The following is a 26,257-nucleotide window of genomic DNA, read 5'->3' on the forward strand; positions in this document are numbered from 1 at the left end:
TTTTCTTAAGTTGTATGCCAAGATTTGAGAAATTAGAATAATAAATTTAAAATAAAATTCCAGCTGAAGAAGAAAAAAAAATCTTTAGCTGGAGGAAAATTTAAATATAAAAGTAATTTAAAACTCAATAATTATATCATGTTAAAAAAATTAAAATGAAAGACATATAACTTCTTTCTCATTTAAAAAACTCAATCATAAGATGATGCTTTAGGGAAATCTTTATTTGTAACTGTGTGTGCGTGTGTGCACACACATGGATGTACATATGCTTCTGCAAATTCTAATTTGATGCTTTTATGCTTTCCATATGGATCACTGTAATATTGATTCCATCATTTTAATCACAGTTTATGTTTTAAATTTCAAAATACACAATATATAAAAGAAGTTCCCTTTTGTGTCACTTCTTGTCAAAACAAAAACGGATTTCCCCAAGGGAGGACCGTATCCTGTTAAATACTTCAATAGTGTATCTAACGTAAGTTAACTGTTCCTTTGCAGATCTAGAACAGTGGCATAAGGTGGCATTCTTACCAAGCAAATGAGGCTAAGTCCTTCAAGTGATAATTTTCAAAGGGAGGAACAGAGCTGAAGTAATATATTATCGGACCTACTAATAACAAATACTGAAGAGAAATGTTTTCGCCAACAATGGTTATTCAGGGGTTGTTTATTTAAGTCTCCTTCGAGACATCCTCTATCAAGTCCTGCTCTATATTCCAATTCTCTCTCCCTAATGTCCTGGTTGCCCAACTGCTAACTAATACCTTCTTGATTAGCCTATATTATACGACGCATGGAGAATAAAAGAGAAAAGACAGTCATCTTGCTATGTGTTTATAGTTATTGTAAAAAAAATTTGTTCATGTGGATGGTCTCATAAGTAAAGACCAAACATATGGTGGCTTGCTCTCTTTGAATTACCTTTATTTAGCATTCCCTCTGAAGTTACAGAAAATTCTCGATCCTCACACCACTACCATGCCCTTCAAATTTATTACAAAATCTTGTAAGTAATTCATCCTTTTTCATCTTTCTTGCAGTGGACTATATGTTCTCTGGGAGTAGTGTTTTTTTCCTATCTGGTTCACTACTGAACACAACTGGCATATAGTGGATAGTACAGTGGGTAAATGTATGAACTGGGCATTATTGGAGCCTCCTCAGAAAAATTACTCAGAACACAATTTGCTGCTCAGGGCTCAAATCTGCCTAGAGGTTGTACCATGTTTATGGATGGAAGCTTCATAAAAGAATAAGCTTGTCTGTTACGGAGAGAAGAATATATTTCTATTTTGCACAAACAATATCATAATATTGATCCAAGCTGACCAGACAATTTTGTTTTGAAATTTTTAAGACTAATCAACCTATTAGTATAGAATTTCCTTAAAAGACAAAAGGATGAGGTCATGTAAAAAGTCCAAAGTGTCTACTAGAAAAAAAACATTAGCCACTTGTTTTTCCATTTCATAATCGTTCGAGATAAGACATACTGGCATTGTTATCTACTCACACTGGAATATTATTTTAATTGAAATATCAATTATAGTCCTGACAGCATGAATGCATTAAGGCAATAAAACAAATAAAATACAAGGAAAACATTTTAGTGGAAAATATAATACTTCAATTGACTTGAATACTTTTCTTGTTGAATACTTTTCTTGTAATGATATTCTTTTTATTTTGTAGTTTACCCATCTTTTTCCTTCCCACAGCAGTCAGCTAAGTAGCCCGTTGGGTTCCTCTTTCTCATTGAACAAAGCAGCGAGAAGGTAAAGGGAAGTGTTTGGCTGTACACAGCACCACTGAACAGCAAGGAAGTTGTTGTGGAAAACTTACCTTATTCATGTGAGGAGTGCGAGTTTGAAAATAAAATCATTTCCTAGGATTATTCTAAATCACTTAGACTACCCTTAGGGTTCATATAGCAGTGGAATTGAAGCATAGCAAAAAAGATGAGAGAATGAGCATGCATTGCAAATTATGAGGATTTTTTTGCAATACATATACAGAAAGCTTTGTCTGGCCTCAGGGTAGAACATATATTTCCTATATTTGTGAAGAAATTAAACAGCAAACCCACGCCCCCAAACTGAGCTCTGATTATGGGGAAATAGCCTGGAGGCAATGGAAATCTTCATTTGTTAAAGGTTTTAAAAAAATAAATCCTGGAATCCTCAGTAATTTGAGTGAAATTGGAAATTAAGAAGGATGTCAAAGAGAACTCCAAGATTCCAAGAATAATGCCAGAATGTTCATGCCCATGAAACTCTTCCCAATGATCAAAAGAATCCTGCCAAAGTTCATCTAGAACTCACTTCAGCTTTATCTAGATGGAATTCTATAACTCTTGATTTTTGTTGTTATTTGAAATAGAAAAGCAGTAGCTATTTAAAATGTTGAATACGGGCTAGTGGAGGAACAAAGAAGTGACGGTGGATGCTTTGAGAGCAGGGAACTAAGAAAAACAAAGAAAAGCAGATAGAAAGGCTTTCAAATCACAGCAGACTGGTGGAAGCAGAACAGCCTTATATATGTTTCAAGCTTTTGTGGCTGTTGGTTAATGTTTTTTAGCCTGCAAAACAATGTAATGATGTAACTAACTGTTAGGAAAATACATTGGGGAAAACATGCATGTTTAAGAAGGAAGATTTTTTAGAAAAAAATTTATTTTATAAAAATTTCTTTTGAAAGATTGCCATTAGAAATTTACACAAAAGCTAACGTTTTGATGCTTGAAGGGACAGGATTTCAGCTACTTAAGGTGGTAAGTCAGTGTGATGAGTATAAGCTTTAGCATCAGGGAGCTTTGGGGTGATGATATCAAGTAAGTTTGATGCTGTGTCTCATTTTTTTTCATCTGTAAAATGGGTTTTATGCATACCTACATAAAAATGGGATTGTAATGGAGATTAAATTAACTAAGTGGCCTGTTCTTTTTTTTTTTTTTAATATATTTTATTGATTTTTTACAGAGAGGAAGAGAGAGGGATAGAGAGCCAGAAACATCGATGAGAGAGAAACATCGATCAGCTGCCTCTTGCACACCCCCTACTGGGGATGTGCCCACAACCAAGGTACATGCCCTTGACCGGAATCGAACCTGGGACCCTTGAGTCTGCAGGCTGATGCTCTATCCACTGAGCCAAACCGGTTTCGGCAACTAAGTGGCCTGTTCTAAATATCTGGCACATAGCAGAAATTCAGTATGTGATCGTTGTATTAGTGAAATTACAAATCCCCCACAATGGTTACGTAAATGATGTATTTTAAATTTCTTAGATGATTAGGCAACATTATTCAATAGAGTACTGAAAGACCCTAACTAAGAATCCAATCGCATTTCCTGCCCTGTCCAATTTTAACGCTATGAATTGCAAGACCTGCAGCTTAGCAGAGAATCGATAATAACCTTTGAGCAGTTGACTCACTAGGGCAGTTTATATAGGCTCTTGGCTCTTTTAAAAGACTAGAGGTCCAGTGCACAAAATTCGTGCACGGAGGGGGGAGGGTGTCCCTCAGCCCAGCCTGTACCCTCTCCAATCTGGGGCCCCTCGAGGGATATCTGACTACCATCCCTCTCACAATCCAGGACTGCTGGCTCCCAACTGCTCGCCTGCCTGCCTTCCTGATTGCCCCTAACCACTTCTGCCTGCCAGCCTGATCACCCACTAAACACTCCCCTGCCAGCCTGATTGATGCCTAACTGCTCCCTTGCCAGCCTGATTGCCCCTAACTACCCTCCCCTTCAAGCCTGGTCTCCCCAACTGACCTCCCCTGCAGGCCTGGTCCCCCCCAACTTCTCTTCTCTGCAGGCCTGGGTCCCTCCCAACTTCTCTTCTCTGCAGGCCTGGGTCCCCCCCAACTGCCCTTTCCTGCAGGTCTGGTCCCTCCCAACTGCCCTCCCTTGCAGGCCTGATAGCCCACAACTGCCCTCCCTTGCAGGCCTGGTCCCTCCCAACTGCCCTCCCCTGCTGGCCATCTTGTGGCAGCCATCTTGTGTCCACATCGGGGCAGCCATCTTTGACCACATGGGGCAGCCATCTTATGTGTTGGAGTGATGGTCAATTTGCATATTACTCTTTTATTAGATAGGATGGGATGCTACATCAAATTAGAAAAGGAAGGAATTAACATAGTATTTGCCATATACAGTTCTTTATTTTAAAAAAAAGATATTGTAACTAAATCACCGTAAGTCATTATGATGGAAATGTAGAAATACCAAAATGATTATTTCTTTTTATTTGGCATAATAAGTTCACACAGAACTTATCTATTATGAGCTTTCCAATATTCAATTATTTTTGATCTGCAAAAATGACAAGTGCATATGGCTCAACCTAATTGTTACTAAAGCAAAGGTAATTGATTCACTGCCTCATTTTATCTGTAGAAATGAGGCAAGGAATAAATGGATACATAGAGTTGAATATTTGTCAAATCGTTGTATATGGAAAGCTATATAAAGGAACATTTTAGGGGAGGACATAAATTGTCAGTAGCATTTGCTATCTTCAAGCTTAGCAACTGGTTTCTCCCACTCAGGAGTGATTCAAACCTGAGCCCTATGCAATTCTTCAACTTCAGAACAGAATATTAGTTTATGCTTCCAAACTGATATTGTGTCCATTTTGAAATTTCACTGAGTTGTCATTCTGCTTGCTATATTTTTGGCTTTTTTTTTCTTGGCCCTAGGAATTATTTCTGATGCAGGTAACTCAGTAGATTAATGGAACTTTTCTTTTAAAAAATATATATCTTTATATTGATTTCAGAGAGAAAGGAAGAGGGAGAGAGAGATAGAAACATCAATGATGAGAGAGAATCATTGATTGGCTGCCTCTTGCACATCCCCTATTATGTATTGAGCCTGCAACCTGGGCATGTGCCCTTGATCGGAATCAAACTGGGACCAATCAGTCCGCAGGCTGACGCTCTATCCACTGAGCCAAACCAGCTAAAGCAATGGGACATTGCTTAAATGTTATACAAGTAGCTGCGCTACTGACGTAAAGATGATAAAAATTGCTTTTTTCTCAAATAAACTCTTGATTTTATTTAGACTTTAAAGGTTTTCTTCTCGAAACATTAGCATACCTTGAGGAATTTACTAACTATAGCTTTTCATGTAGTATTATTAGCCATTAATGAAGTAAGGTTTTGCTGATATCTGTAGAGACTAACTATTAAGCAACTATGTTCATCAGATTATGAAGCTTTGCACCTTTTTATTTTAAGAAGCTATTTCATCTTAACAGAATATCCCACTTCCATTGGCTAATGTTAGAAATTCAGAATCATTAGCTAAAGTAATTGTTTCATGTGACTGGTCTTTAGACCGTTATAAGCTGTAATAGAATTGCTGAATCGAGAGCAATTAATTGGATATATTTCAAATATATTCTAACCAAATGCTATACCTGTCATTTTTTTTTTTAAATCTTAATTGTTGAAAGTAGATCCTCACCCCACCATTAACCTCTTCCAGCCTGCTCCCGACCCCCCCACCCCAGGCCCTCACCACCCCATTGTCTGTGTCCACAGGTTATTATGCCTGTCATTCTTTTAAAAAATATATTTTTATTGATTTCAGAGAGGAAGAGAGAGGGAGAGAAAGATAGAGACATCAGTGATGAGAGAAAAGCATTGATTGGCTGCCTCCTGCATCCCCCCACCAACTGGTGATCAAGCCCGCAACCCAAGCATGTGCCCTTGACCAGAATCAAACCTGGGACCCTTCAGTCCGCAGGCCAACACTCTATCCACTGAGCCAAATACGCTAGAGCTATGCCTTTCATTCTTGATGACCACTTAAAAACTAGCAAAAGAAAATTGTTGCTGAATCTTAGTGCCATCAAAACAAACCATCTAGAAAAGTTTTAAAATGCCTCAAATCTATACAGTTTGTACCACCTCAGAATCTGAAAAGTCATTTTGGATACTGACATTTAAGTATTGTCCCAGTGCCCCACAGGTTTAAGGAAGAAAGTGAAAGTTTGGAATATGTTTTCTAGGCTTTTAACCCATAAACCACAGAGGTAGGAAGAGAATGTATGTCTAGGAGTCATGTATTAAACCAGGAGTTGAAAATTCAAATACCTTCCCTGGAGCCACAGAGTACTCAGATGAGTGGAGATGGCACAAAGTCTCAGGATTGGAAAAGCGAAAAGGCTGAGAAATGTGAAGAACTTAAAGGCAAATAGACTTTTGAAAGTCTAGCCATCATCTAGCTCCCAGGCTATTGTCCTATGGAAATATGGTTCCAGTAAAACCAGATACTGTGATTTTCAAATGTGTAGAGTTTTACATAATATAATCACCTATTTAAATATTGGTAATTAATTCAAATTTTAATCTTTGTGGATCAAATAAAACACATCAGTGGGCTGTTAGGAAGCAACCTCCGGATGAGGTTCTAACATCCTCTGTAGATATATAAATGCTATTAAAAATGAAGGATGTTGACATGCTGTCCTTCATTAATATTTATGACCACTCAAAGGAAATATTTATAAGAAAACTAGGATATTTCATTAATCAACAGATAGTAGGTGCCCAGTAGGTTGCCACAACATATTCATTACTAGGAATATATTTATTACTTTAGTATGTAATGAATATTCATATTCATTAAAAAGGGTAGATGTATTCACTGCATTTCTCTAGTTTGTAAATAGGTTAGTTGAGGCAAAAATAGAATTTCTCGATGGTGTTGTAAATTATTGGCAATAAAATATTAAGAAAGGATCAGAGTTGTATATAAGGGATGATTCTATAAAAGCTGAAGGTAGAATAAGAATACTTTTCAAGTTATATATAGCATCATGTATTGTTTATTATACAAAGTGGGGAAGAGGGTAGACAGCATGAAGAAGAGAAAATGTAAATATTTTATTATTCTAGGTTGTAACTTTCAAATTGAATGTTATGTTTGACAACGTTGAAATGAAAATTTTATATAGATTTAGGTTAAGAAAAAAACAACATGGAGAAATATACAGATGATATGAAATAATTTGTAGTTCCCTGGAGGGTCAGGAGAGAAATTTACAGAATCATGGAGCACAGTGTGTCATGTAGCTTCTCCAGACAACATACAGCATCTGGTCAGTGGATAAAGCAAAGGGCAAGGAGCAAGGGCCCATTTCTGTTTGTGTCATTTGATTGCTCTGGGGCCAGAGGAACATAGGGTCATCTTTTTGCACTCAGGTCACCCTAGATGTTCAAGACAATGTGTTTCCCAGAGGCATTTTGTGCAGCAGTTTTGACATCTCTAAACTACTTGCAGAATTTTAAAATTAAGGCTCCCACAAAAGCAGGGGATGCTATTCTCTCTCTCCATAATTTACAGAGTTTTAATGAAGACTTGAGCTGGCTAGCCACCAGTCAGATGCCTATTGGAATATTCTTGTTTGCTTTACATTTCTGCTCATCTCCAAACCCATCATGTTCATTTCCAAGTAATGTTCTCTTTATACACTTTTTCATTGCATATAATTCAAATGAAAAAGCAGCTGTAGGCAGATTCATTATTTAAATCGCAGTCTCTATACTCTCATTTGGAAATTGAGGCATCCATATATGTCAGGCTGCAGTTGGGTAAAAAGATGAATAAGTTCCATGCAATAATCTAAGGGCCCAGCCATCAAGCATGAGTTACATGAAGTTCATTTTCTTTGTATCCTTTACTAGTTTTCCTCCACTAGCTTTGAGTGAGATGCTAATTTTATGTTTTATTCATATAATTATTTATTCTTTAGAAAAATATAACATAAATGAGGAATTCGAGGATTAAATTTATAGGTAAAAGTATACTTACCTCTGCCTTAGAGTTTGGTGAACATTATGGAAAATAATACTTTTTCTATGTACTCTAATTATATGTGAACCTCTACACCAAATCCCCAAATAAAGATAAACACAAAAAAGAGTCCACACCGTATAGAAAAAAAAATCATTCTCTTCTATTAGCTAATGCCTGACTTTCAAGAAATTCGATGGGTTCATATTATTTAATGTAATCTATTATCTGACCTTCTTGGGAATTGACCTCAGTAAATAAAATGTTCTCCCAGTTCCCATTAATTCATTTACATTGAATTACAAGAATATTTTGCATATGTATATATGTGCATATATATCTACATATATATGCACATATATACATATCTACACAGGCACATATATGAATATACATTCATACACACACTATTTATTTTTTTTTAGTTTGAAGAGTGATGTAAAAATCAGAGGCTCTGGAATATAAACAGAGAAGGAAGCATTATCTGCAAACACTTGGCTGCATTTTACACATTGACTGTAACATGAGGCATGTACTCTTCATGGATATTAGCATAGTAGCAAAACCTTGCTGGGGAAACAAATGGATTTTTAAAACAAGCCAGCTTTATAATTTCTCGCCTCCAAAACAACTCCTACAAATACTGTACCTTCCGGAGGGGCTTGAGCTTGGTCTCCATTATGAAGTCATACTTGCAGAGCTCACAGCAGCGCGTGTCTGAGCTCTTGATCCACTGATGGAGGCAGGACTGGTGGACAAAGCGCAGAGTGCCCGTGCAGCGACAGGGTGTGATGAGAGGGCTCTCTTCATCCCCTTCGCAGTGACAGATCCTGGGGAAGGACATAGCGGCCAGGGTGAGATCTCCCACCAATGGATTTCCTTCCTCGTTCATCCCAGGCTGTATGAGGAACTGCACCCTGAGCTTTAGAAGGCATGACCGTTTCATTCCAACTTGATGCTAGAACTGCATCTATGACTGATATTAATTTTCTTTCATTTGTGCAGTCATTGCTCAACTCTTAAGTCATGTTAGGAGGCATGAACACTGCTACGCTTCTACACTAAAGCCAATTTTAACAGCACAACTATTGAGCTGTGTCCCAGCTTAATCTGTTTATCAGGTCAGTGTCTATGGCATATGCTTTCATACATAAAAGTTCTAAATTCTAAGTCTTCTAAGGGATGTTGTAATCTGATAATTTCATTCTTTTATTTTGATGACTAGAAGCCCGGTGCACGAAATTCGTGCATGGTGGGGGGTTGTCCCTCAGCCCAGCCTGTACCCTCTCCAATCTGGGACTCCTGGAGGGATGTCCGACTGCCTGTTTAGGCCCGATCCTGGTGGGATCGGGCCTAAACGGGCAGTCAGACATCCCTCTCACAATCCAGGACTGCTGGCTCCCAACTGCTTGCCTGCCTGCCTTCCTGATTGCCCCTAACCGCTTCTGCCTGCCAGCCTGATCACCCCCTAACCACTCCGCTGCCAGCCTGGTTGATGCTTAACTGCTCCCCTACCAGCCTGTTTGCCCCCAACTTCCCTCCTCTGCCAGCCTGGTCACCCCTAACTGCCCTTTCCTGCAGGGTTGATCACCTCCAACTGCCCTCCCTTGCAAGCCTGGTCCCTCTCAACTGCCCTCCCTTGCAGGCCTGGTCCCTCACAACTGCCCTCCCTTGCAGGCCGGGTGCCTCCCAACTGCCCTCTCCTGCTGGCCATCTTGTGGTGGCCATCTTGTGTCCACAAGGGGGCAGGATCTTTGACCACATGGGGGCAGCTATATTGTGTGTTGCAGTGATGATCAATCTGTATATTACTCTTTTATTAGATAGTATAGAGGCCTGGTGCACGGGTGAGGGCCAGCTGGTTTGCCCTGAAGGTTGTCCCAGATCAGGGTGGGGTTCCCTTGGGGTGTGGGGCGGCCTGAGTGAGGGGCTTGTGGTGGTTTGCAGGCTGGCCACGCTCCCTGGCAACCCAAGGGGAGGCCCTGGTATCTGGAATTTATTTTCCTTCTACAATTGAAACTTTGTAGCCTGGAGCAGAGCCAAGCCTGCTGCTCCCTCCAGGGCGGCAGCCATTTCTGTGGCAGTTAATTCACCTTCTACAATTGAAACTTTGTAGCCTTAAGCGGGTGAGACCGGCCAGGGTATGTGGAAAGCTTTGCTTCCTCTGTTGCCGGCGGCAACCCTGGCCTGCTCTCTCAAGCTCCATTCTACTGCCATTTGTTTGAATTTGTTTACCTTCTATAATTGAAACTTTGTAGCTTGAGTGGAGGCTTAGGCCTGCAATGGCTATGGAAAGCGTGGCTTACTCTGTTACCTGGGAAACCTTGCTCTCTGTGGCTGTAGCCATCTTGGATGGGGTTAATTTGCATACTCGCCCTGATTGGCTGGTGGGCGTGGCTTGGCTGGTGGGCATGGCTTATGTAGTGGAGTGATGGTTAATTTGCATATTACCATTTTATTAGAGAGGATAGTTTTACAGGGGCATGGTGTATAATTTAGACATAGGGTATCCTACCAATGAGGAAGAATTCTGAAAAATGTAACATATTACCAAAGAATAAAGTGAATATATAACCTCTCACCTAGGAAATATTATAAATATTTCTCTAGAAAGATGCACACAAATTTGGTCACAATGAATGGCCTAAACTGTCATAACCATCATTGTTTAAAAGTTACAAAAATTACTGGTTGCACAAAGTTCAAGTGGAGTAAATCCTATTGTTTCAAAATGTTAATTACTACATCTTCCAAGGAATTCAGAGTTCAACTAGTTTACCGAATTACCATGAATTTTAGACTCATAGATTCACAGTGTATGAAATCATTATTCTCATCTTCAAATTTTAAAACATAATTAGTTAACCTCAATGTGGTAAATTTAAGTCAGGAATGGACATTGAAAATATATCTGTATAGTTACTTTTAGAGCCCAGTGGCAGTGGCGCCCTGGAAGAATGTTTAAATTGCTGCTACTGCTCTTTCCTTTTCAGTCTGTGTGCTCTGTTCTCCAGAAGCAGGCGTTTTAAAGAGTGGATCTTTAAAATACACTTATATCTACCTCAGCTGCCTCCCCAGGGGAAATGAAATGGCTGCTCAGCTGGTTACTGCAGCAAGATACAGGAATCGAAACCCAGCCCTTCCCCAACCTCAAAATAAAGAAGTATGACACAGGGCAGTAGTACTTGAATCTCCGTTTCTCAAGTAAAAATAAAGTAAGCAAAAGCAAACACTGACTTCTAAAGTCCTAGGGGTGGGAGTGCTGGGATGAAAGCATAGTCCGCCTTCTCCTGTAGCGAGTTAGGAAGGAACAGTGTGGGTTGTAGCAGCAAGAATAAATGGCTGATGTGGTGGGAACAAATTGAAAATTATCTGAGAGCCAATTTTTAATATAAAAGCCTGAAATACCTCCTCTCCAGAGGTGTAGGTTGTAGGGATCAAGGCTTAGTATACACTGTATCACACCCATTGCCAATAGAGTGTTGGTTGCACCATCAGGCCCAGTAGAAGACTGTTAAGCAAAGGAACTGTTCCGTCAACTTTGACTTAGTATAACAGCAACCAGTGAAAGCAAATCGGGTTTCTGTAGCACTTCATTTTGTTGTAATACTTATCCTTGGAGCCTGTGAAACTGAATGAATTATAGGGCATGAGAGGTTGATATTTCTTAAGTCCTCGAAACTCTTCTCTCCCTACCTCCACACAAAGATACTCCCTTAGGTCAGGGGTCAGCAAACTATGGCCTAGTACTTCCTGATGCATGTCTTTGTAAGTAAAGTTTTATTGAAACACACCCATGCACACTGTTTATGTAGTGTTTAGAGCTGTGTTTGCACTATACCTGCAGAATTGAGAGTTGTTGCAGGGACCATATGCAACATGCTGCAAAGACTAACATATTTACTATCCATCCCTTTACAGAACCCGTCTACTTACTCCCGCCTTAAACATGGTGTTTATGAGTTAAAGACAATGCATGAGTATCATGAACAATAATAAAAATCCAGGTTATAAAAAATCACCTCAACTTCTGCAAGGAACAGAAGTTGAAGTAAAGGTTACATAGAGAAGCACACAATAAAAGTGAAAGTCCCTCCTGACCTGGCTTTGGAGCCTGCTGAACCATGAACAGTCTGCAGGGACAGAGGGCACAATTTCTCATTTGAAAAATAAAAACTAGCAGTTAATGCCATCTGATAATTCATCACTAAAAAACAATCGTGTTAAAGGAATACAGCTTAGCCATAAGGAAAGATGAAACACTGCCATTTGTGACAACATGGATGGACCTGGAGAATATTATGCTTAGCAAAATAAATCAAAAAAAGAAAGGCAAGGACCATATGATTTCACTTAGACGTGGCATATAAAACTGAAAGCAATGAATGAACAAACAAGAAAGACAAAAACTCATAGACACAGACAACAGCATGGTGGTTAGCAGGGGGGAGTAAGGTGGGGAGGGTAGTAAATAGTAAAAGGGATCAAATATATGGTAACGGAAGAAGATTTGACCTTGGGTGGTGGACACACAGTGCAATATACAGATGATGTATCACAGAATTGTACACTTAAAACTTACATAATTTTATTAAGCAATGTCACCCCAGTACATTTAATTTTAAAACGTCAAAAAGAAAATACGATTGTGTGAAATGCTGCACAGCTGTCAAGATGATTCTGAGGCTCTGATTTTTTACTGACATGAAAACTGTAATCTATTCATAAGCGGATTTAAACAACGACCTTGATGGTTACTGAATTCAAACTGATCTGAACCGTTTACTGATTGCATAGTCCAACTTACTGTACCTTACAGACTTCTTTTAAAATTTTTTTTGCTGAAACTGTTACCTGAAGTAGCACCAGCATTTTTTTTCCCATAAAATTAAGATTATTTCCCACAGGAAAAATCCTAAAGAGCCTAATTCATTTTCATTCCCATTTCACAAGATTTATTTTTACATTATTTTAACATTTTGAACTTTTTCCAAATTATCCAAATGATGTTGGATCCCAGGAGACTTTTAAAAATCATGTTGAGATTGTTCTAAATGAATTTAAGAGCTAACTATAAACTTCAGGTATCTACTAGAAATAAAAAATAATGTGATAATGCCATTACAGAAAGAATTAAACAATTCTTAAATTGATATACTTAGCACAAACTACAATTGCTAAATTATCAATGAAAACATAAACATGCTTTTTCCAAAAGAATAATTGTGTGCACAAAATGATTTCAACAAAGAAAATTGCATTGCAAAACATTCATAATTTTGATGCATGTTTACCTTATGGGAAATTATGGCTTACGATTTGAGTGATTCTATAAAATCATTGGTGAACTTCATTGGTGTCATATTTTTTGGTATTTTAGCATATGAACTGGCTGCTTAGAATTTAATCAGCATATATTGAGACTTTCACATTTTATAACTTGAATAAACTTCTACTTCTATATTATTTCTAGCTTTCTGTGAAGAGCAGACCACAAAAATACCATTTTTGAAATTAAATTTTGAAAATTTTGTGTGTGTGTGTGTGGGTGTGTGTGTGTGTGTGTGTGCGCGCGCGCACTTAAAGTTCCTTAATGTTTAAGTTTTAAGAAAAATAAGCTTTTTTTTTTTCGGGGGGGAGGATCTTATGTAGCTCAAAATGACCTACACTGCTCCCCACCCCTTCCCTTACCAAGGCTTCTTGGTTCTGGTAGGATAATTTTTTTCTGCATAATTTAAAAAAAATAATTCACCAGTGAAAAAAATATTCATGAAGGCCATAGTGATTATGTAACTTTGGGCATTCCCCCCCCCCCCTATTCATTCCTTTGTCATTGCATTCACTCACATTTTCTTGGTTCTTGCTATATGCAAAGAAAATTCAGATAATAGCATCAGCATGTAGGGTAAATTGAGAGGGAGAGAAAAGGATTTGCAGGCAGGTACCCCACTTGGGCAATGATTACAATCATCTTGGTATTAAGAATCTGGAACACTGTGGTAACATTGGGGAGGAGATGGGACACGGCCTGCAGAGCGTGCAGAGGTCCCAAGGACCTTGCTGGGTTTCCGTGACTGGCTGTGGCAGCCTGCACATTTGTAATATGTGCCTCCTGAAGGAAGTCAACATCTGTAATCTTCAGACGGCATCTCACGGACAGGCCTGTCAACTCTCGCTTCCCATGTTCCATGCCACATTTCCGTTTCTCTTTTGGCAAATCTTTCTGGTATATCCCCTCACTTCCTTACCTACATTTTTTTCTCCATACTTCTCTCTAACTAAATGATCTTTAAGCACAGTAAGTATGGATACTGCTATGTTTGTAATGGTTTCATTTGGATGTTTTTCTTTATTCAGAACTAATCATCATACTTCAGAGTTTGGCATTTATTATTTGAATTCACTTTACTAAGCTAAAAAAATGACTATGAGGACATGTTGGTCAGAGCCATATTGAAAGGTATTAAGCTTTGGGTGAGAAATTAGTGCTCAGGTAAATGGGTGAGGAGATATAATCTCTCTTTTTGAGAAATACAGCAGAGCAATGAAAGGAGAGCAGACTATAGAAAGTTTTATTTTTAATTTCATTTTCTTTTAACAGATTTCTTGTTCATAAAGCAGAAGCAAAGGTGCCAAAGAGAGGGTTTCCTTAAAAAAAAAAAAGGCACATAGACAAGAGAATGCCCCATTGTTAAATGAAGGTTTTTGAGAAGTTTAGACAGTATGAGGCAAGAAAGTATGGTAAAGGATTATCTTTGCAGGGAAGCAGACACAGTTTCCTGTGAGCAAGAGGTAGAAAAAAAAAATGACAGTGAACATCAAAGGGGGTGGAGGCAGAGGAAATCGCAGTGGCTGGGTCTGGGAGGTCTGAATATCTTGCGTGATATAGGACACAACATGTAGACTAAACAGATGGCAGAAGGCAGACGGTTAAGGTCTTATAGAGGCTGTAAATAATTAGAAAGTGCCACTTGGAGAATGTAATGGAAAATTAGCCAAGCATGAATATTAGAAATGTGGAGCAGCCATGGGGTCCCTGGTGAGATGAGACAGCACGGATTCATAGTAGACGCTGTTAACACTACATTGTGACTTGGCGGTGTTCAGCAGTCAGACAGCAATCCTACAGGTCGTAGCACAATCTCACATCTTGAGATCACTGGGTCAGAAAAGGGAAGGACAAACGAGTGAAGCATTGTGATGCATCAGAGATTACGGTGTGAAAACCATTGGCCACGGGGTCTAGAATAGACAGACTCTCACATAGTAGGAAGGAGAGTGAAACCATTGCATGGTTAATGTATTATGAGAAAAGAATGGGTTTGGGAGACTGCAAATCACAATGTTGGTGGAGAACTGGTTTTGAAAGTGGGAGGAAATGAGACAAAAACTGTTTATATGTAGAGTATTTGTGTTTGACTTCATATCCCTTTGATTGTATTTTTTTCATTGTCATAGGAAAAATAATATGGAATCGTTTGGTGCTTGAGACTCACAACAAGCAAATCAAATTCTGACTCATATCCTCACTATTTGTTCCAGGAAACTAGAGAAGTTCTCAGTCTACTCATGTGTAAAGTGAGGTTAAAAATACATCTCAGGGAGTCATGAGGATTAAATAAGAAAGTATAGTATATGGCATATCGTAGGCAATCATTTGTTAATTATATTATTATTATTATTATTATTAATTTTATCATGGGATTAATACTACTGAGACTACTACTAATTTGGTTTATCTATGTCATTGCTTTCAGTTCTTTGGAACTCAGAGTTTTTAGAAGATAGTTTGTAAGTTGCTTAGAGCAAATGCTTGTGAAACCAAGGTCATGAATTCTGACTCTGCACAGGTGAGTTACTTACTGACACATTTGAATCCCCAGGTGGGTCAAGTCAAAGACATGTCTCAAATAAAACTAGTCCAGGGAGTACATTTAGACCGGTGGTCGGCAAAGTCATTAGTTAACAGAGCCAAATATCAATAGTACAACGATTGAAATTTCTTTTGAGAGCTAAATTTTTTAAACTTAAACTTCTGCTAATGCCACTTCTTCAAAATAGACTCGCCCAGGCTGTGGTATTTTGTGGAAGAGCCACACTCAAGGGGCCATAGAGCCGCATGTGGCTCGCGAGCCGCAGTTTGCCGACCACGGATTTAGACTGTGTTAGGGTAAAATTGGGATTAAATTTAGCTTTGGTCTTCTATACATTGGATGGCCTCCGAGAAGTTTTTTAAACAGTAGGTTTTATTTATTTGTAAAATCTTACATGGCTATCATGAGGCTCAAATAAAATAGGGTATATGAGAATATATTGCAAAGTATAAATGTCATGCCACATTAAGGCCTTATTGTCAATCTATAAATAATCAATAACATCAACAAAAATTGCTACTAGGTAACAGATGCAATACATCACACGCTTTTTATAAAAGCAACCCAATTTTTCGTGTCTGCATTTCAGCTTACAGACTGTCATTTTTCATCATAAAGAGCTGAGATGTAAGAAAAGGAAACATTTTCTCCATCTACTTTATTTCTTCGATCACTTTTCTGCTAAACTACCAACACTCTCCTTACAGCCAAGTTTAAGGACCCTTTCTAAGCTCTTTATCTTTCCTATATTTTTTTGCATTGTTGACTTATCTGCCCTTCAAATTTATCTCTTTTTGACTCATGTGACATTGCTCTTATATTGTTAACCTTAAATTTAGGAAAAGTGGAATCAGAAGGGCATATAAGATGATTGTAAGGCCCGGCTGGCATGACTCAGTGGTTGAACACCAACCTGTGAACCAGGAGGTCACAGTTCCATTCCTGGTCAGAGCACATGCCCAGGTAGTGGGCTCGATCCCCAGTAGGGGGCATGCAGAAGGCAGCCAATCAATGATTCTCTCTCATCATTGATGTTTCTATCTCTCTATTCCTGTCCCTTCCTCTCTGAAATCAATAAAAAATATTTTAAAAAACATGATTTTAGGTTTGGAATAGTGAATACTTATGGAGGACAGATAAAAAAATGTTAGGATTCTGGAGCCTGAGAAGGTGAGAAATGATAGGAGAGATATGATAGGTGAGCTTTGATGGCGAGAGAAGATAGGAGAATAACATGGAATTCAACATGTGTAAATCCATGACTCAGACTCTTCTACAATAACTAAAAACTGTAGGTCAAAGGGACAACCTTCTAAAGTATGAGTGTAGTTATTTGGGGACAAATAAAAAGAAATACTAAGTCACATTTAACTTCTGAGGGGAAGAAAAGGGAGGGAAGCGAAAATTACATGACAGCTTTCTTTGGATGTGTGAAAGGCTGCTGTGTGAAAGGCAACTAACTGGTCTTGTTCTGTTCTACAACAGCATCCAATGAGTAAAAGTCAAAGAAACAAAGAGAGCTTTCAAAAGATGTTAGAAGCTGCCTGAGGAGAGTGTAAATTTCCCATCATTGAAAGTACTCAAGCACAATATGGCTGACATAGTGTTAAAGCAATGATTTTCAACCTGTGCCACAAGAATTTTTTAAACATGCAATATCTGACTATTTCCTCCCTTATATTTAAAATAAAAAAACGACAACAGCCAACACAACAATAGACATCTGGTGTGAATCAATCAAAATTATATGTATTTTTTGTCAGATCAGCAAAAAAATATATTTTTGGTGTGCCGCAGAACTTTAGTAATTAGCTCATGTGTGCCATGAGATGAAAAAGGTTGAAAATCACTGTGCTAAAGGAACACAACCTCATATTTAGTTTCCAATGTTGCAATCTGCTATTCTCATGTTCCCACAGACTGATTTCTACACCACCACCACCACCATTTCTTTATCAGCATTTCCTCTCTGCTTATCCTGGAAATTTTGTACTTGGCCTTTTTTTTTTTTCTTCTATACTGACTACCTCTTGTAGGAAGGCAATCTAGGGCCACAACTTCAAGCATTGCTCCTGGATTTGTGATTTTAAAACATCCATCTCCAAAAACACCTCTGCCCCTCTAATAGCAAAAAACTCCAGCCAGTTTTCTAACTTTAATAACAGTGTATCCTCAAAGGGACACTTACTCTTTCCTAAATCTCATCTTCTCCAAAATAGCTATTCATCCCAAAGATGCCATTCTACACATATCCCATTCTCTTGGTGTGCCTTTATCTTTGAACCTTCCATGTACTTCAGATTGTATACTGAAATTGTCATCAATGTGGCAATATTTTTCTCCCTCAGTGTTTTCCATATCTTCCTCATTTTCATCCTCACTGTCACCTCTCTAGTAGTTTTGAATGGTCAACTATCAATTATCTTTGACACAAACTATCTTTAAGGTTTTGCTCCTTCCAAATCATTTTTAAAACATAGTTATTCTTAATATATGGCCACTCTTTAAGAACTCTATCATCAATAAAATATAATCTTTTTGGTGCTTGGAGACAAAGGTAACACATCTCTTGATATTTTAGAACTACAACATCATAATATACAATTATCCTAAACAAACTTACAAACTAATTCTTTGAATGTCTGGCAGCAATTTAAAAAGGATATGAAAGGATTTAATCCCTTCCATTGTGTAGAGGGCCCCCTGGGAAGGCACCTGAGCATTCTATATTGGTCCCTCTTGCCTTTTTGGCCAAGAGGGACCCTCTTCTCACAATCCAATTGCCCACAGCTGTTGCCTGAGCTTTCTGTTCAAGCCAAGGTTGAAGCCTCGTGATGGCTGGTACCATGGATCTGTCTCTTGCCCAGTGGGGCGAGCTGGGCCCTCCCTGGAGAAGAAACCCGGGTTCCCCAAGATATGTGATCAGTGCTGGGGCCCCACCAGCAGGCGAGGGGATCCCACGGCAGGTGCTGGGCGTGGAGTCCATGGGGGCATAGGCTACCAAGGAGACAGAACTGAACCTCACATCACCCTGGTTGGCCCTGGAGGATGGCTGGTTAGTCAATGACGGGTAAGATTCCTCAAGGGAGGAACAACCTAAGACAGGCACAGTCGCAGAGGGGCCATCAGGAGAGAACTTGGGGGTCGACAGAGGTGGGGCACAGACCCTCACCCCCCCAACTTTGCAGGGGCCTGAACCCTCACCCCTTCTAAGGGAGGTCTCCTGCCCCCATGGTTGCTTAGCTTCCCATGCCCAGCTCAAATCGGGACCCAGGTAACAGACAGAGACTTGGCCGACAGCAGCTGCCCTCTCGCTGCAACAAGACTTGTTTGAGTTGTCTTGTACCCATGGTGTGGGGAAGTGGGTTTTTGATATCTAAACCCAGCCTAGCACCAGGAATGCTCAGGGCCTACTCAAGAAGGCAAATAATCCTTTCCACTAATATTTACAGGGTAAAATAAGATTGTTGTTAGAGTATTAAATTTGACAGTAAAATAGTAGTCAAGTTTTCAGGCTAATTTAAATTGGCTAATTGAAATATGTGAATATTCTAGAAAAATTAATTGTACTGGGGAAAAAAAAAGCTGTTCCTAAAGTGTTAACTAAAATTTTTATTGGTAGTTCATGTCATGGTAAAATTGTGTAACATGTAATGAACCTAAAGCAGTCATATTTTAGTGCAAAAAATTAAAATTTAAAAGCTATCAAGACTACACTATAAAATTTCCAAAAGCTTCCCAATATTTAAATAAAAAAAGTGGGGATAGTAGAAGAATATCATGTAAGGAAAAATATCCTGTAAGTAAATTACATCTAGAAATTTTTTTTTTCCATTGCAGTCATTGTTCTTTATTATGTTCAAATTGACCAGTCCTTGAAGAGTGGGAACAGGACCGCCCCAGCCTGTAAGTGACCTGTATCATTGACATGACCCCATTAATCTTGAATAGCTTCTTTGTTTTCTGGCCACAACACGGTGACCCAGGCTCATTTTGTATAGTTGTTGCCCCAGACCTGGAATGAATCATTTCTTTAAGGAGCCTGGGGCGCGTGGCCTCACCCGGGCCCAGGGACCCAGCCTCACCCGGATCCAGGGACACATGGCCTCACCCGGACCCGGGGGCGCGGGGCCTCTCCCAGACCCAGGGGCGCGTGGCCTCACCCGGACCTAGGTGCGCGAGGCCTCACCCGGACCCGGGACCCAGCCTCACCCGGATCCAGGGACACATGGCCTCACCTGGACCCGGGGGCGCGTGGCCTCTCCCAGACCCAGGGGCACGTGGCCTCACCCGGACCTAGGTGCACGAGGCCTCACCCGGATCCAGGGACACATGGCCTCACCCGGACCCAGGGGCACGTGGCCTCACCCGGACCCGGGACCCAGCCTCACCCGGATCCAGGGACACATGGCCTCACCTGGACCCGGGGGCGCGTGGCCTCTCCCAGACCCAGGGGTGCGTGGCCTCACCCGGACCTAGGTGCGCGAGGCCGCACCCGGATCCAGGGACACATGGCCTCACCCGGACCCAGGGGTGCGTGGCCTCTCCCAGACCAAGGGTAGAAAATTTTTACTTTAGAAAATTAACTTCCATTTGTAATGCTAATAGCAAGACACCCATGTAAAACATACATGATGTCAAAACAAGCCAAAGGAAAATCGTTTGGGCAAAAAAATGAAAAAGGATTGCAAGTCAAATTTATAGAAAAGATTCCTTTACTAACTTTTGGTCAAGAATATGTTTGTATATTTTTAGAAAACAACTCCTAGACCATGTGGATTCCTGCAACAGAGAGGAATTGACAGGAGTGCTCCAGCCATGAAGACAGAAGAGAAACAGTCCAGAGATGGAAGATGCTGACGATGCCTTGCCATACTAGCAGTCAGCAGCTGTGCGTCGCTGCAGGTTTCCCAGGACTAAACCAGAGAGGGTCGGACCTGCATTACCACCATTTGTCCACCATCCAGAACTAAAATATCATTGCTGACATGTACACATAAGGAACTGTTTGACATTGAAATTGGGTTTCAAAAGAACTGTTGGCCCAGAAAGAAACTCACTACAGACTGATTCATTTGCCTCCCAGCATAACCATTATTGCTTGTCTCATTTTCGGTTCTTATAAGTGTATTTCTAGTAGCACATGATCTCACTCATCTAGGGGAAATGATGAACAACATAGACTGATGAACAAGAACAGCATTGATCAGACTGTCAGACCTCAGAAGGAAGGTAGGGGAGGGTGGGGACAAGGGAGATAGATCAACCAAAGGACTTGTGTGCATGCATATGAGCCTAACCAGTGGTCATGAACAACAGGAGGGTAGGGGCATGCGTGGGGAGGGGTTTGGGATGGGAATGGGGGGATGAGGACAAATATGTGATACCTTAATCAATAAAGAAATTTAAAAAAATAACTCTATCATCAATCAAATCAAGTCTAAATTACTTCACCCGAGCCCTAATTGGTTTGGCTCAGTGGATAGAGTGTCGGCCTGCAGACTCAAGGGTCCCAGGTTCTATTCCGGTCAAGGGCATGTACCTTTGTTGCGGGCACATACCCAGGAGGGAGTGTGCAGGAGGCAGCTGATTGATATTTCTCTCTCATCGATGTTTTTAACTCTCTATCCTTCTCCTTTCCTCTCTGTAAAAATCAATAAAATATATTAAAAAAAATAAATTACTTCACCCGATTTTAATATGACCTTCCATAATCCAAATTTACCTTGACCATACTATTGTCATTATTTCCCACTAATCCCTAACATACAGGCATAGTAGCATCTTACAATATTTATCAGATCATAAGCTATAACTTTTGCCACAAATAAATTACCACTGTTCCAAGATCTTGCTTCCTCTGAGCCTAGAGGACAGTGTAAAGGCCCTGGGTGTGTTATCCATTAATCCCAGTTAACTCACAAATGTTGTCATATTCTGTTTGTGTCCCAATGTGACGAACGTTGGGAAAAGCTGGTGTGGTTGTTATAATTACAATCAGCATTAGAATCATATGTATGTTTTTTAAGTTACTTGTATTTTCAAGTTCCTCATCAATAAAATAAGAAAGTAGCATCATCTACTTCATAGGACTATTTATAAGGATTAAGTTAATTGTCAATAAAGACAAATAGTATTTTTTAAAGGTAATGCTCAGACGGTTATTTTGCCAGCCTCCTGCATTCTGGTGATGTGTGCCTCTGAGAACTTTCTCAAATATAATCTCATATACTTGATATCCTCTCTCTCTTGATAATACCGAATCTAAGTTGAAGCTATCCTAAGACTCACAGCATTAATGCAAGAGCCTCTGAATCTTCTTCCCCTACAATGCTCCCTCCATTTCTTGAGGTTTCATTGCTCTTAAATTGTATTCCATACAGTTCTTTTCTTTGTTGTTTGTTATTGCTTAATCTTTTCTTTGTTGTTTGTTATTGCTTAATCTATCTAAGTTCTGTTATTATGAGCTGAATAAATTCCTATTAATTATTAATTTTGGGGGGGCAGAATCTTCTTTGTATGGAAAGAACAGCATGATATTAAGAGTAATTTATATGATAAGAATGTTAAAAAGTCAGGGTAAAGATGACAAATTACTAGACCATAAATGGCCTGGGAATGGCATAGCTGAAGGTGTTACTTGAACATAGTTTAAGGTATTACAGAGCACAAACCAAAAGAGATAGCTTAGTGAGATGATTTAGCAATTCTCAGAAATTGTTACCAACTACCAGCACTTTGTTTATGTTTCGGGAAAACTCACTTATAATGAAAGTGAGAAATGCATGATCCTTGCACATACCCTTTACTCTTTCATTAACATTTGAGGAACTAAACTGAGGTATACCAATTTTATACCCTCTCTGAGCATCAGAGGAAGTCAAGTAAACTGATCGGATAAAGAAAGGAGAAGTAACTCTTATTTAATAAGTAGAGAAGAACATGGACAGCATTTAATAATAGTATTCTTACTAACAGCTGTTCCCAGCAACTCTGATTAAGATGGAGTGAGCATACATTTTTGGATTTCAAAATACAAACAACCTTAAATCAGATTTTTAAAGATTTTCTTTAGAGAAATGAAGCTAAGCATTATAAGCTACCATTTGGCCTGAGATTAAAAATATCTTATATACTCTAATTAAAAATATAATTATGATATAAGGATAAAATATTTTATAGACGGCTGATACAATTTTTATAATCATAAGATTGGCCACTCTGAATCTACAATCTTTTTAACATCTACAGAAGAGTGACAGCTTTTCACACACAAGTGATTTTTTAAAGTGTTTACTTTTCTCAAAGGAATATTTTCAACTAAAAAAACAAAACAAAACCCTGCTACATAGAATGACTTCCTGAGTTTAATTTCATGCCCTAATTTGTCACCACTGACTTGGTCAACACTTCAGACCATCTGCACAGGCTGGAGGGAATGATCAACACCAAAGACAATGGCATAGCAATGTCCCTGGCTCCTAGCTTGATCCTGGAGCTGATCCAAAGTCACAACTAATCAGCTGCATTTTCTTCCCACTAGATATCACACTGATGAAAAACGTGGAGAAGAAAATGATCACCTTGCTGTGCCAGTAATGAAAGCAGAGGAGGCCAAGTCTTATTTGTGTTCAAAGGTTATCGTGGTTGTGTGCGCAGCTATGGATTGGGAATATTCTATTTACTAGTAAATTGCTCCGCTTGTGGCCCTCATCACCTCTGGTTATGGTTCAATTTTATTGATACCAGGAGTTTAAACCCTGATTGGGATTGAGCATTTTTACATGGACTCCTCTGCTATCATCTAGCCTAGTGATTCAGTCTCATAGGGGGCTAGGCCCTCCTTGGGGACTTTCTGAAGGCTCCGTGAGTTCATGGAGTACGTTAGATGTTTCCCCCCCTGTATGATGGCAGGTGTCACTCCTCGAGTCCCAGCCCCAAGTACCCAATAACAGAATAGATCTTTCTCACTAGTCTTAGAGTCAGCTCAAAGTGTCCAAATCCTCCAAGTCAGGAGAGATCAAAATGTGGAATGTTCCCTTTGAGATAATCCATATAAATGATTTTCTCTACATTCTCACACATCGCTAACATTGATTTTATATGTAAGTTTTGAGAGTTTTGGGGTTTGTTAGTAAGATTGACAAAATTTTCTATGCAAGTAATTTTAAAGTTAATAGGCTCAATTTTTATTACCAGCATACATTGAGGTGGAAAGAAAAAAACAAAAGGACAGATAATACACACTCATTTGCTTTCTGTGTAGGTATAAATAAATATATTTTGGTCAGATACAGAGTAGGGCTTTGGTACATACATAATAACACCCCTATCAGAAAAATATCATTATAACTTTTTAGTCTTCTTTTCTCCATGTGGCAGAGACTCTTAATTCCAAATTGATTTTGTGATAGCTCTTTCTTTGTGATTGCTAAGTGTTTGAATCCTCATAACCTCATTCTCAACCATGACTTCCTTCTGTATTTTGTTCATTCATTAATCTTATCTGGCTGAGCATTACATCAAAGGAAGTCTCAAGGCTCATGGATAATTGACAAAGTAATTTATTTACAGACAACCAAGAATGCATTGAATGAATCAGAAATATGCTCCTGCATATGAATTCTTCTATACAGGCAACTGAGTGTCTCAGCAAAATATCAATGTTACAGTAGTTCCAGTAATTAAAAAAATATATTTTTATTGATTTTAGAGAGGAAGGGAGAGGAAGAGAGAGACAGAAACATCAATGATGAGAGAGAATCATTGATTGTCTGCCTCCTTTACAGTCCCCACTGGGGATTGAGCCCACAACCCAGGCGTGTGCCCTGACCAGGAATTGAACTGTGGCTTCCTGGTTCATAGGTTGGTGCTCAACAAATGAGCCACAGTGGCTGGGTGGTTCCAGAACTCTGAATGAAGAATGGTAGGTCTTAATTCATTCATTCACTTATTTATTCGTGTGTTTATTTATTTATTTGATCATTATCTCAAGAAATAATTTGTTGCATATTTACTATGTGTAAGATCAGACAGGGTGCTGTGATAAATAAAAAGATCAATAATTCTCAGGCTTTGTGTCCTTCATGGAGCTTATACTTTGATAGTTTATACATTGGACAATTGCACAACTACCTAGAGTCCAAGTTACAATGTGATGTGTGTCATATCAAGTGCTGTTATATGCAAAGGAGGTAAAGATAAAGTACAGATTGGGGGTAGGGAGTGGTTAAGCCTAATGGAAGATGCAGTATGTGAAATGAAATTGGATCCTGGGTGGAATTTTGGCAGATGGAGATGGAAGTTCGTAGAAGACTCCAGACATAGAAGATATTTTCAGTGAATGCTTAGAAGTAGAATTGACCAGGTAAACTGGTCAAGTATGTGGCCAAGTTTGAAAAGAAGAGAAAAGTTAGGGTGGGATGTCATGCTGAAGAATAAAGTAAGATTTGGAGAACCTAAAATACATTTTCTTCATCCAGTGGCGACATGTGCACACACATACACACACATGCACACACACATAAAAAGCTTTAACTCTATTCAATTGTAACAGCAACTTACTAAAGCACTTGGTGAGAATGTAGACTGTTGCACCAATATGGAAAACAGTACGGAATTTCCTAAAACATTAAAAAAATCAAACTGCCTTTTGATCCAGTGATACCACTTCTAGGAATATAGTCTAAGAATCCTGAAACACCAATCAGAAAGAGTATATGAACCCCTATGTTCAGTGCAGCACTATTTACAATAGCTAAGATCTGGAAACAGCCCAAGTGCCCATTAATAGATGAGTGGATAAAAAAGCTTTGGTACATTTACACAATGGAATACTATGCAGCTATAAAAAAGAAGGCTATCTTACCCTTTGAGAGCATGGAGGGACCTGGAGAGTATTATACTAGGGAAATAAGCCAGTTAGAGAAAGACAAGTATCACATGATCTCACTTATATGTGGAATCTAATGAACAAAATAAACTGATGAAAAAAAATAACTCCAGAGGTATGGAAACACATGACCAATCTTAGAGGAAAAGGGGGTAGAGCGGGAGAATAACAAAAGAACTTCTATGCTTACTAGTATATGCGTAATCCATGGACAAAGAGAATAGTGTGGTGAAGGCCTAGGGTGGGGTGGGAACTGGAGGGGAGCAATGAGGAGAAAATGGGGAACATTTGTAATTCAACAATAAAAATAAAAATAAAATAAAAAATAAATTAATAAAAAAGAATTTGAGCCCTGCCGGCATGGCTCAGTGGTTGAGCACTGACCTATGAACCAGGTCACAGTTTGATTTCCAGTCAGGGCACATGCACAGGTTTCAGACTCGATCCCCAGTGTGGGGCATGCAGGAGGCAGCTGATCAGTGATTCTCTCTCATCACTGATGTTTCTTTCTTTCTCTTCCTCTCCCTTCCTCTCTGAAGTCAATAAAAATATAGTTAAAAAAGTAAAATACAATCAGCTTGTCTATGTCTCCCCTCCAAAAATAATTAATCTAGCTGTGTTACTTCAGGTATTAGAAAGAAAAAGAAGAGAATATTATAAAAGTTAAAGTCAATAATA

General features: G+C 39.1%; 1 protein-coding gene across 1 annotated transcript in view; it reads right to left on the bottom strand.

Annotated features, from left to right (window-relative positions):
• Window positions 1–26,257, bottom strand: part of MARCHF1 (membrane associated ring-CH-type finger 1) — an 84,028-nt gene that overhangs the window by 39,197 nt on the left and 18,574 nt on the right. The window contains 1 exon segment of the mRNA XM_054717665.1: window positions 8,463–8,643. Coding sequence (XP_054573640.1) covers window positions 8,463–8,643 — 181 coding nt within the window.

Source organism: Eptesicus fuscus, chromosome 6 (genome assembly GCF_027574615.1).
Source record: "Eptesicus fuscus isolate TK198812 chromosome 6, DD_ASM_mEF_20220401, whole genome shotgun sequence".
NCBI classification, from domain to species: Eukaryota; Metazoa; Chordata; class Mammalia; order Chiroptera; family Vespertilionidae; genus Eptesicus; species Eptesicus fuscus.